Raw genomic sequence first — 11,783 nt, 5'->3', positions numbered from 1 at the left:
CCACGCCAGGACCGTCCAGCGGCCTGGGCCTGTGGGCTCCCGTGCACTGAACAACCCTCACGACCTATGGCTTCAAAGGCGGTCCTCTGTGCGTCCTTGCCATCCAGCCCTTTCCTTCTGACGAAAGACGACTGTGAAGAGCAATTAGACTAGCTGAGGCCCACGGAGGCGGCCGAACTACATTTCCCAGGAGGCTCTGGGGCAACCAAGGATCACAGTCCATCTGTTGCCAAGGAGACCAATCCCTGGGTTTTAGAGCATCCTCCTGAAGCAAACGGGGAAAGGGAGAAAAAGAAGGGAATCTGAATAGGTCATAAACTTTAAGAGTACATTCCTTCTTGTTTGCCATTTTTGTTTCCATTGACGTTTAGGGATGGGAGAAACTGTGCAGCCTTCAGGGTAATGCCAGCTACCCTGTCCTAAGGGCCATGGGAAAAGGATAGCCTCTAAAGACCAGGTTGTTATGTGAAAATTTCGTGTTATGCAAAAATGAAGGGTGACCATATCAGGTCACAAAATCGTGGGTGATTACATAATTACATAAACTACCAAGACTGACTTGTCTCCCAACCCAACTGAGGGGCCCCTCGGGCCCAGCCGAGAGGCTCCATTTCCAGCACTGTATCTGTAATGTTCTGCTCCTATCAATAGGGTTTTGAGGTCCAGAGGTGCATGGTCCAACTTCTTAGTCTCTCTTAGTCTAGAAACTCCGCTGTAACCTATCCATCATGGGTGGCCCCGCTGATCTTTGAAATACTGGTGCTATTTCCTACCAACAATGCCCCACACGTCACCATCGTATAGCAAACTGAAAAAGGAGTTGTGGAGTACGTATATAGGGTCTAGAAATAGAAAACAAATTCCCACTTGCATTCCTAAGACAAAATTAGCATTTTACTCTTCCTAATGAAATATTTAATTATGTGAAATGGTTACAAAGTTAACTATACCTTCTAAGACCTTTTAAATTCATACAGAAGGAAAACAAGGATGGTTCTTAATAGAACACTTATCATAAAACTCCAAATAAAAAAAACAAAACAAAAACAAAAAAACCCCAAATAAGACTATAAATGTAAAACAGATGGATGCTTTCTTTTCTATACAGCACTTTGAAGGCCTATGAACTATAATTACATCTTCTCTAAAAAGCTCCAAGTGTAGAATAAATCTACACTAAGGATTTTGAGAAAGGAGGCATACTTTAGAAATCAAAAAAGTCTAGATAGGGAATGAACTGTAGAGTGCAGGAAGATAAATGATGTGTTGCTCACATCAAAGCCCCGAGAACTTTCCTTTTGAAGTGGGAATAGTTGGCAGAAACAACATGCCCATTGGCTTTTAAGTTTCCTAGGAAGAATGGCCCATATAATAAATGTAGAGAATAATTTAACTGATAAAGTAGAAGTCATAATGGAAGAATGCAATCTGTTCTTAACATTTAAAAGCAGAGGGAGTTTCCTCCTGTCTCATTTATTTAATGTCTTTGGTTTTGTTTTTAATAACATGGAATCATTAATTTCTCATTTAAGGAAGGAGGGCATGTGTTGATGATGCATCAGCCAAGGCTTAGGAAATCCTACTAGGAGTAGGGCAGGCTGACCTGATAGAAGAGAGTATAGCTGTTGATAACGTTAGGTGTTAGGTGATATGAGTCAGCTACAACTCATAGCAACACTACGAACAACAGATCTGAGCCTTGTCCTGTCCTGTGCCAGTCTCACTCCAACAGGCTCGACTCCACTGCTACCGTCACTGTGTCGGTGCAGCTTGTTGAGGGTCTTCCTCTCTTTTGCTGACTCCCCACCTTGTCTAGCATGATATGTTTTTTCCAAGAACTGATCCCTCCTGATAACACGCCCAGAGTAGATGAGATGACGTTTCTGTCCTTGCCTCCAAGGAGCACCTAGATGCGTGTCAGACAGCAAGATACATTTGTTTGCTCTTTTGGCAGTCTATGGAATAGTCAATCATTTTCGACAACACAACAATTCAAGGCTTTTGATTCTTCTTCAGTCTTATTTACTGTCCAATTTTTAGATGCATACAAAGCAATTCAAAATAATGCCAAGGCTTGGGTCAGGTGCACCTTTGTCTTTAAACTGACACTTTTGTGCTTTAGCACTTCCCAGAGGTCCTTGACAAGAGATTTGCTTAAAGTAAGACATCTTTCGATGTCTCGATTGTTGTTATCATGGGTACTGATTGTGTAAACCAAGTCAAAATTAAATAATCTTCAGCAAGATTTTACTTGCACATGATATTGATGGTATAGTTTGATAATCTCCACATAAGACCAGTTTGTTGAATATTAAAAAGAAGTAATCTTTAATACTAAGGTGTGCCATGCTTATACAATGGAATTTTCAGTCCCCTCATGTGCGTATGAAAATTGGAAAAAGACTAAGAAAGACCAAAAAATAGATGCATTTAAATCATGATGTTGTCTAGACTGCGGATTTCCAGAAGAATGGACATAGCTGTGTTAGTAAAGATACAGCCATAATGCTACTTAGAAGCAAGGATGGTGGGACTTCATCATGGGTGTGTTGGGCATATTATCAGGGGGGACCTGGAGATGGACCTCATGACAGACAGTTGTTTTTGTTGTTGTTTACTGTCAAGTTGGGAACACCTTCTAGCTGACCTCCAGTAGGTTTTCAGAGGCAGTAAATTGCACAAGAGGAGATTGCTCACCTTGCTCCCCCAGAGCAGTCAAGATCCTAACAGGATAGACTGACACCATTGCTCTAGCCGTGGGCTTAGACACAGAAATGAGGCTCTTCTCCCAGCTCTGTATCAATGTTCTGCTTCTACACATAATGGTCTTCCTTTTCTTCTCTCAGAAGTTGATCATCAGATCCTTCTGCCCAGTCTCCTGAGTCTCTGGACTCTTAGCCTCCCCACAGGAAAGGTCAGAACTGCCCTAGGAAGTTTCCTATGCTGCAGCCATTGTGAGAACAGATCTTGTCTTTGCTCCCCAGGCAGGATGTCCTAATCCCTGGAACATGTACTTTACTTGGAACAAGGAGGGTTTTTTTGTTGTTTTTGGTTTTTTTTTGGGGGGGGGAGGAAGAGACGAGAGGAGCAAGAGAGTTCGATGATGTAAGGATTCTGAGATGTAGTGCTTATTTTGAATTTTCTGAGTCACAGGTGTCCTCACAAGAGGCGGAGGGAGTTCTGAGACAGCACTCAGGGAAGATGTTCACCACGAAGATTGGAGTGATGTGGCCATCATCCATGGAAGTAGCTAGAAAAGGCAAGGGACACATTCTCTCCTTAGATCCTGCAGAGGAAGCATGTTTTTTTTGTTTTTGTTTTTTTTTTTTTTTTTTTAGGAAGCATGTTTTAACCAACACCTTGATTTCAGCACAAACTCAAAGATCTAATGGCCGCTGAGTTGATTCCAACACACGGTAACCTTCCATTGGGCTTCTGAGGAAGGAAAATGAGTCCTGTCTTTCTCCCTTTGACGTGACTGGTGGACTTGAACCACAGGAGATGTGCGGCCGTTAGGTTGTCAGCACAACTCTCTACGAACTACGCCATATATACTGAATTTAGACTCTGGCCTCTAAAACGGAAAGAATACAGTTCTGTTTTATGCCAATATGCTTCCACTATGTTTGTGGTAATCTGTTACAATGGCCTCAGAAAACGAATACACCATCAAATTAGACGGAGAGAAGGAGCTATGAACCTCCATTTACTCCTCTTCCCGTGAATTCCGTCGTCCTATCTACCTATGCATTGCTTCCTGTGACCACCACAGCAAGCTCTCCATTACCCCTGCCTCCCGGTGTCCAATCTTGTCCTTCTTCCAATATAGCCACATGCAGTTGTTAGAGGGCAGTTTTTTAAAATAGACGGCTGACCACATTAATCTACAGCTAAAATTCTCCAGTGGCATTTTAATGCATATAAAATAAAAGCAGAATTCCCTGGCCTACCATAAAGCCTCTTCACAGTCTGGCTCTTGGTTTTCTATGATGCTTACACACACACACACACACACACACACACACACACTCTCTCTCACACATGCTCTCAACCACAAACACACTCAAGTGCTGTCTTAGTTATCTAGTCCTGCTGTTACAGGAATACCACAGTGGGTGTCTTTAACAAACAGAAACCCTTCCCTCCCCCTTCATCAATTCAAGTCTAGAAGTACAAATTTAGGGTGCTGGCTCTAGGTGAAGGCTTCTTCCCTGTTGGCTCTAGAGGAAGGCCCTTCTGTTCCTGAGCAAGCTCTATGTGGTTTAGCATTGCTCTTGCCCCATCTCCGCTTCCTATCTTGTTTGTTTAATCTCTTTTATATATTAAAAGAGATTAACTCAAGATACACTCTACACTAATCCTGTCTCATTACTATAATCCCAAAAGAGATTATAAACACAGATTGGATTAAGTTAGGACAAGTTAGGACTGACAACACACATTTTGGGGGAGACATAATTCAAGACTAAGTTGTATAGGATACAAACCAGGTTGCTTTTTTTTTAAAAGAGAATGCTTTTAATCAAGAGACAAAGATAAAAAATCCATTTTCTGCCTCAAATAATTCTCACTCATTTACTCATCCTTTCAGCACCCGAATGTAGTGGAAACAATCTGAGTGAATACAATAGTATTATTTGATATGAACTGTCATCTATAATATTGTAGGTCAAGCGTCAGTTTCAGTTCCTGTCCCTCCTTTTAAGATCACCTAGACCAGTGTTCAGATCTGATGGGAAAGGGATCTGGAGGGTCCAGGTATTTTTAATTGCTTCACATGCAAGTGAATATGGACAATGAGTAAGGGAAGATGAAGAAGAACCAGTACCTTGAACCTGTCGTGTTGGCAGAGTGTTGACTGTGCTGTCGTCTGCTGAAAGAACAAGCACATCTGTCTCGGGGGAAGAGCAGCCACAGAGCTCGTCAGAGGCAAGGACGGTGAAACTCTGTCTCATGCACTGTGGGCATGTTGTCAGGAGGCATCAGTCTTTGGAAAGGGTCAGTGAAAGCCAAGAGCCGCCTCAGCAGACGGACTGACAGAGTGACTGCAACCACAGGCCGAAGCATAAAGGCAACCAACCGTCAGGTTGGTGCTGAGTAAGGCAAGTCTTCCATCTATTCATAAGGTAAGTGGTAACTGACCTGACGGCACCTAAGAACCACACCTATTTCAATTCACAGAAGACACATCTTCATTTGGGATGGTCAAGTGTCCCGACTGCCCTTGTTATCTAAAGGATGGGAGTGAGTGAGATTTAGACCAGTGATAGCAAATAAGAAATCATTTTTTTAATATCCAAAATAGAGTATTTAAGATTTTTACCCCACCACAATGGACAGTGGGCAATGAATAAAGATGACAGAAAAAGAACTGACACCTTTGAGCTGTGATGTTGGAGAAGAGTACACCCCCCGGACGGCCAAGAGAACGAACAGATATGTATCTTGGAGAGGGTGCAGCCAGAGTACTCTTTGAAGGCTTCACCTCACACACTTTGGGCATGCTGCTGGGAGGGGCTACTCCTTAGAGAAGGACATGACGCTGGGAAGGGTGGAGGGTCGGCGAAGGAGAGGAAGACCTTCAACCAGGTGGACAGACACAGTGACTGCTGCAGTGGACTCTTGTGTGTCAGGAGGTGTGAAGATGGTGCACGATAGAACAGCGTTCAGATCTTTTGTTCATGGAGTCACTATGATTTGAACTTGACTCAATGGCACCTAACAATGACAACTCTATAACACAATCACTTAGACACAGAATGAAGCTCTAAGAGGACAGGAATTTTTGTCTGTGCCGTTCATGCTGCAGAATAATGGCATCTAGAACAATGCCTAGTACGTAGCTGGTGCAACAAGCTGGTGGTTGCTGAGCGAGTGAAGGAAGGAAAAAAGTCACATCTGAGCCAATACACAGGGAAAAGACGACTATTTACATCATTGAACAAAGACAGTCACCATTCCATACTTTTCAAAACTTAGTATATATCCAGATCTTTGAAAAGGTGTGGGTTGAAGGAATTAAGAGTTCACTGACGGATCCTCAATGAAAGATGATACAAACCAAATAAACAATTCATTGCTGGACTGCTACCTTCTATGAGGAGGAGAACACGTCTTCTACAGCCCAACGGAAAAACAAGCATGGGTACCTGGGAAGGAGCTGACTTCACCTGTGATGTGGGCGGGTCCCAGATGCATGCAGGTTAGGTAATAATGGACATCTCCTCCCGGTCCCTGCTCTCAGACACAGAGCTGACGATGCTTTTTAAATACGCTATGAATTCCAGCCGGATCTCCTCAGGGTCTTCCTCCAGATTCGAGCGCACCAGCTTTAGTTTGTTTAAGGGTGATGCTGGGAAAAAGAAAATAAGGTAATTAGGTACAAGCTTTTAGTAAGGGACCGCTTTTAGCTCCAAATTACCTGAAAAGTATAGAAACCAATCGAATTTCATTATTTTAAGCCCAAAACTGAAGTTTGAAGTGTGTGCCTTGATCCAATTTAACTGGGTTTCAACATGCTGCCACCTGGTGTAAGGCTAAAACCTCTAAAAATGTCTTTCAGGTCCTTCTTGTTCTTCAATCAGAAAGGAAGTGCTTCCCTCTTGTTCATTTTATTTCTGGATCTTTTCTAATTGCATCATTTCCCTCACTCACTCTGTCACGTGAGTGTCATGTGTGAATTTCAAGATTTTGTTAAGAACTGGAGCACAGAGAAGCCAAAGCACAAGGAAGAATTCAAGATACTAAAGAGCTGAACAGAAGATTTCAAAAGGCAGCACGGGATGACAAAGCAAAATATTACAATGAAATGTGCAAGGAGCTGGAGTCAGAAAATCAAAAGGGCCGAACTCGCTCAGCATTTCTTAAGCTCAAGGAACTGAAGAATAAAGTTAAACCTAGAGTTGCTATAATCAAGGATGCTTTAGGCAGAATATTAAATGATCCAGGAAGTATTAAAAGAAGATTGAAAGAATATACTGAGTCACTGTATCAAAAGGAACTGGCAGACACAGAAGAATTTAATGAAATCACATATGAGCAAGAGCCTATGGTGATGAAGGAAGAAGTTCAAGCTGCTTTGAAGAAAGCAAAAAATAAGGTCCCAGGAATAGATGGTATTCCAATTGACATATTTCAGCTAACAGATGCTGCCCTGGACGTGCTCACCAAGTTGTACCAAGAAATCTGGAGAACAACCACTTGGCCAACTGACTGGAAGAGATCTCTATCTGTTCCCATTCCAAAGAAGGGTGACCCAACAGAGTGTGGAAACTATAGAACGATATCATTGATTTCACACGCAAGCAAGAAAAGACCAGCCAGGAAAATCTGTGCCCAACTTTCACTGCCGTTGAGTCACAACTAACTCAAAGCTCACCCTCCAGTGGGTTTCTGAGGCTGGAAAGGGCACGAGGGGAGATCGCCCATCTTCCAGCAGAGCAGCTGGGGGTGCAAATCCCCAGAGATACTCAGCCTTTGGGTGAGCACAAGACTCCCTATGGCTGGACCACCAGAGCTCCCTAACTACTAGCTGACAAACCAAACCCTCTGTCTTCACGGAAACCCAGTGCGTGTTAGCGTTAGAAATGAGCTCCACTGGGTTCTCAATGGCGGATTTCTTTCTTTTTTGGACTTTTTTTTCTTTTTCATAAGTCAAATCACTAGGGCTTTCCCCTGAATTCCCTCTGGGTAGACTCAGCCCTCCAAACTTTCAGTTAGCGGAGAACACTTATCCTTCTCCATTTGTGTCATGCAGGCCTCCCTGCGTCATTCAGAAACGTACACATCCACAACATGTTCAAAACCAAAGGAGAAATTCTGGGCTCCTTACGCAGTGACAGGCTTCCCGCATCGTCTTCAGAGCCGGGTTTGTGGTGGGCAATTAAGAGACACTGAGCATCCTGTAGGAGCTGCTGCTGCACGAAGCAGGAATACCACATCTCAATCTCCTTCAGGTGGCTGGGCATGTCGGCGTTGAAGACGATCACCACTCCGTGTGAGTCCTTCATCAGGGCGGGCCAGCAAGACTCGAACCTTCAAGGCAGAGGGGGAGAGTCAGAGGGAGGTTAGGCCAGCTGGTTCCTAAGCGCAGGCCGTGAGAGATGTATCAGATTGACTGAGAATAACCCTCTTTAAAGCGCGCATACCTTGGATCGCCGCCACAATCCCACAGCTCAAATTCGCACCCTGTGCCTTTGTTGTTGCTGGTGACGTGGGGGTTCTCAAATTCCAGGATCCTAAAAAAGTGCAAGGCAACAGCAGCCACTGTGCTGAGCAAGTATTAACAACCCAGGACGTCAACAGCACATAAAGTGGGCGGGTAATGGACGGGGACTCCCGGGGACACAGCTTCGTCAGGCTCACCTCACTCCTTGGGTTGGGTTGTATTCAGTGGTGTCTGAAGATTCTGTCAGAAAGTTGGCCAGAACAGTTTTCCCACTCTGTGGAAATGAGAGTGAATTAAAGACTTTGGCGGTAGAGCTGAACAGTAAGTCAAGGCTTTCTTTGGCTGGGGGATCTCCTATGACGCTCTAGAAGGGTGGGATTAGCCTGGTGTGGTGCTGAGGGTTCATGGTTCAAAACAGTTTTCCTAGCCATTGACTTTGATTTTGCCACATAGGTGGGTGGAATCATACAAATAAGGTGTGCTGGTTTACAAGTGGATTGGCAAGTCTTGTCTTTAAATTGGGAATCTCAACACCAATAAGGAAGAGGAAGTAGCCTACGTCCTTCGGAGCTAGAGGCTTCTGCCCCAGCTAGATGGGATCTATACTAAATCAATGGCAGTCTCAGTACAGAACCAGAGACCAACATGAAGCAGAGTTGATTTGGAACTGTTGCCAACAGAGCCAAGGCCTTCAACTCAAGCTTGCTGAAGGGCTGAAGGAAGAAGGACCAAGGGGACTTTGTAACACTGACCTGAGCCATGAGGCTGAAGGTCAAAGTGCCTGCGACCATGCTTTAGAAGCTGTCTGGAATGAGGCACTGTATTATAACCTGTTAACTTCCCTAGTAAACCTCCTGTGAGTATAATTCTATAAAGTGTGTGTAGTTATTGCAACAGACTTCTGATGGAATTAGTAGGAAGAGGTCTGGAAGCATGAGGGGCATGTCTGACCTTACAGGAATTAGCTCTGCACCGTGGATGCTGTTGATGGTGACAGTCCCCCTCTGGGGAGTTAGCAGAGGTCAGACATGGCCGTCTTATGCTGCCTATACTCATTTTATAACTGGTTTGGGGACCAACCAGTGAGCAAGGGGGCAGGTTGCAAGGATTCTGCTGTGGGCTCTGCCAATGGGTGACATCTGACTTCCTGGGGTGCCTTTTAGTCAACAGAGTAACAAAAAATAAACATTAGTTTGGGTTTCTTTCCTTCATTTTCCCTTTTGCCCTGTCTACATCGTCAAGACATCACAGTTTGTTAGGTATGAAGCCACTGAGACCCAGAGAGGAAAGGGAGTTGTTCAAGGTGACACAATGGGGTCAAGAACTGTCAAGGTTACACAGTGGGGTCAAGAACTGTCAAGGTTACACAGTGGGGTCAAGGAGCAAGATTTCTTTTGCTTTGTGTGAAGATTTTCTCCTTTGCTGATTTTTAAGCATTCATTATATATTCTAGCTATCAATTCTTTGGTTGTAAGTGATCTTGCAAATATTTATCCCAGGATTTAAAAAAACAAAACACCACTATCACTTATGTCAAGCAGTGCCTGAACGTTAAATGAAGTCAAACCCACCAGATGCTCTGAGGGAGAAGGATCGGGTCCTCTGACTTGGAAACCCACTGGGCAGCTTTATTATCCCATAGGTTGCAATGAGTCAGAATTGACTCGATAACAGTGGGGTCATTTGTTTTATGAATTCTCCACCTTTACGTTGTGCTTACCACTGTTCCTATCTCTAGGTTAAAAATCTATCTTTCCACCTAACCATCTGTAGTGCTGCTAGATGCTAGTGAATCGATAGATGTTTGAGTCTGTTTTGTCACCGAAGGTCTCTCATGAGGTCACCAGCATGATTTCCCTCTTTAATGATTAATCCTTCCTGGTGGTATGCTCAGGGAGCTTTGGTGGCCTAGTGGGTAAAGAGTTGCACTGCCAAACCAAAGGCAGGCTGTTCAAATCCACCAACTACTCTCTGGAAGGAAGATGGACAATCTCCTCCAGTGAAATTTACAGCCTCTGAAAACCTGCAGGTGGGTCAGTGATGAGGCGATTCTGACTCAATGGCAATGAAAGAGAGAGAGAGACAGACAGACAGACTGTCAGACAGAGATCGTGTGTTCAAGTCAGACAAAGGTTTATTTGGACCCAATCTGGTTACTTTTTGGAAATAGATAGACAGGCTTTTCTTTTCTTCCCTGATTAGCTTGAACACTCCACTAAAACTGTCCATCATGGGGTGACCCAGGTGGTCTTTGACATACTGATGGTTCTATAAGCAATGTGCAAGACCCCACGCATGCCCAACTTCTACAGCAGTTCTCACCTCGAGGTCGCTAGACTAACAGCACCAGCATCAGGTGGGCACTAATTAGAAATATAAATTCTAGGTTTCCTCCTCACATCCACAGAATGAAAATTCTGGCTGGGGAGGGGTGAGGGTAAGGGAAAGGTTTGGGTGGGCGGCAACCTGTGCTTCACCAATGCCTCCAGGTGCTACTTAAGTGGGAGTACCATTATCTAGTCCTTTTATTTCTCTATGTTGAGCATTTCAGTACATCCTAATTATATTTTGTGTGTAGGATGAAGTGCCCATGTAAATTTATTCTGCTTGGGTTACTATCTTTGGCCTCGGTAACGATGGGTTGACATGAATCGAAATTCACCAACAGGCATTGCTGTGTTTCCCCTGTTAACTCATTGATAGTTGCAGGGCCAAGAGGTCCCGTCTTTCCTCACTCTGGTTCTCTCTTCCTACAAATACACTCATCAAGGACAAACTGGGTCGAAAAGGTGCAGAAACGAGCCTTGGGTTCCAGTTAATGATGCCACTAGCTGCCTTTGGGATTTGGGGTCTCAGTAAATCAGGGTTCGTCTTCACCAGTTCCTTAGGACTGTAGTTGGGATCAGGACGAGGAAGAGCTAAGTTCACACTTAGGTGAGCACGGCACATACACAGGTGTGCGATTGGACTGGGTGCCCCCACAGTAGAAGCCCCCCAAGAGCAAAGCACCGAGCGGGGTGCCGTCCGCACCGCCAGGCCCAGCTCCCTAGCCCCGGGCGTCGCTCCCGCCACCGCGTCCCCGGCCCCGAGCTCCGGGCCTCACCTCGCAGGGCCCCACAAAGAGGATCTTGGCCTTTAGCATCGCTGTCCGCGGCGGGGGAGCCCCGTGGAGGCCACCGTCCACCTAAGCACAGCGGGGGACCCGACACAAGCAGGAGCCGAAGCCGCCCCGCTGATTGGCTGTCTTCGTTTCCATGGGGACGAGGAGCGGCGCAGGGGCTGACGGGACTCGGCCAGTTCCGGGCGTGAAGCTCGGCGATTCCAGGCTTCGCAGCAGCTGAAGGGAAGGAGCGATGGGAGAGGGCGGGAAGAGGGTCGGAGCGAAACACAACCCTGGGACAAAAGTCTGGGTTCTGTGCGGGAAGGGCGGCAGAGCCCAGGAGATCGACCCCTGTAGAGTTAAGGAAAAGGAGACTCAGGAGGGGGCGAACTTGTCAGTCCAGCCGAACCTCTGTCCTGGGATGTTAAGCAGAAAAGTCAACGTGGGAACCCATCACATTATGTTGGATCGCCTTTTTAAAAAATGGGCATAAATGTGGATCTCTTCCAACCATTG

The 11,783-nt window shown here is 45.2% G+C and overlaps 1 protein-coding gene across 2 annotated transcripts; it reads right to left on the bottom strand.

Moving 5' to 3' along the window:
- Nucleotides 1–6,203: 6,203 nt before the first annotated feature.
- RABL5 (RAB, member RAS oncogene family-like 5) lies at nucleotides 6,204–11,309 on the bottom strand. 2 transcript variants are annotated; one of them, XM_006889706.1, is made up of 5 exons: nucleotides 11,271–11,309; nucleotides 8,365–8,441; nucleotides 8,148–8,237; nucleotides 7,832–8,034; nucleotides 6,204–6,352 (listed from the first exon to the last, which is right to left on the bottom strand). In XM_006889706.1, the coding sequence occupies exons 1-5, from the start codon at nucleotides 11,307–11,309 to the stop codon at nucleotides 6,204–6,206; spliced, it is 558 nt and encodes a 185-aa protein (XP_006889768.1). The 2 variants fall into 2 exon arrangements, with proteins under 2 accessions (XP_006889768.1, XP_006889769.1); XM_006889707.1 differs by lacking the exon at nucleotides 8,148–8,237.
- Nucleotides 11,310–11,783: the final 474 nt, after the last annotated feature.

This window comes from Elephantulus edwardii, unplaced genomic scaffold (assembly GCF_000299155.1).
Source record: "Elephantulus edwardii isolate Elephantulus edwardi_28Jun2011 unplaced genomic scaffold, EleEdw1.0 scaffold00080, whole genome shotgun sequence".
NCBI classification, from domain to species: Eukaryota; Metazoa; Chordata; class Mammalia; order Macroscelidea; family Macroscelididae; genus Elephantulus; species Elephantulus edwardii.
Note: the sequence above shows the minus strand (reverse complement) of the source record. Positions and strands in the feature narration are given on the sequence as shown.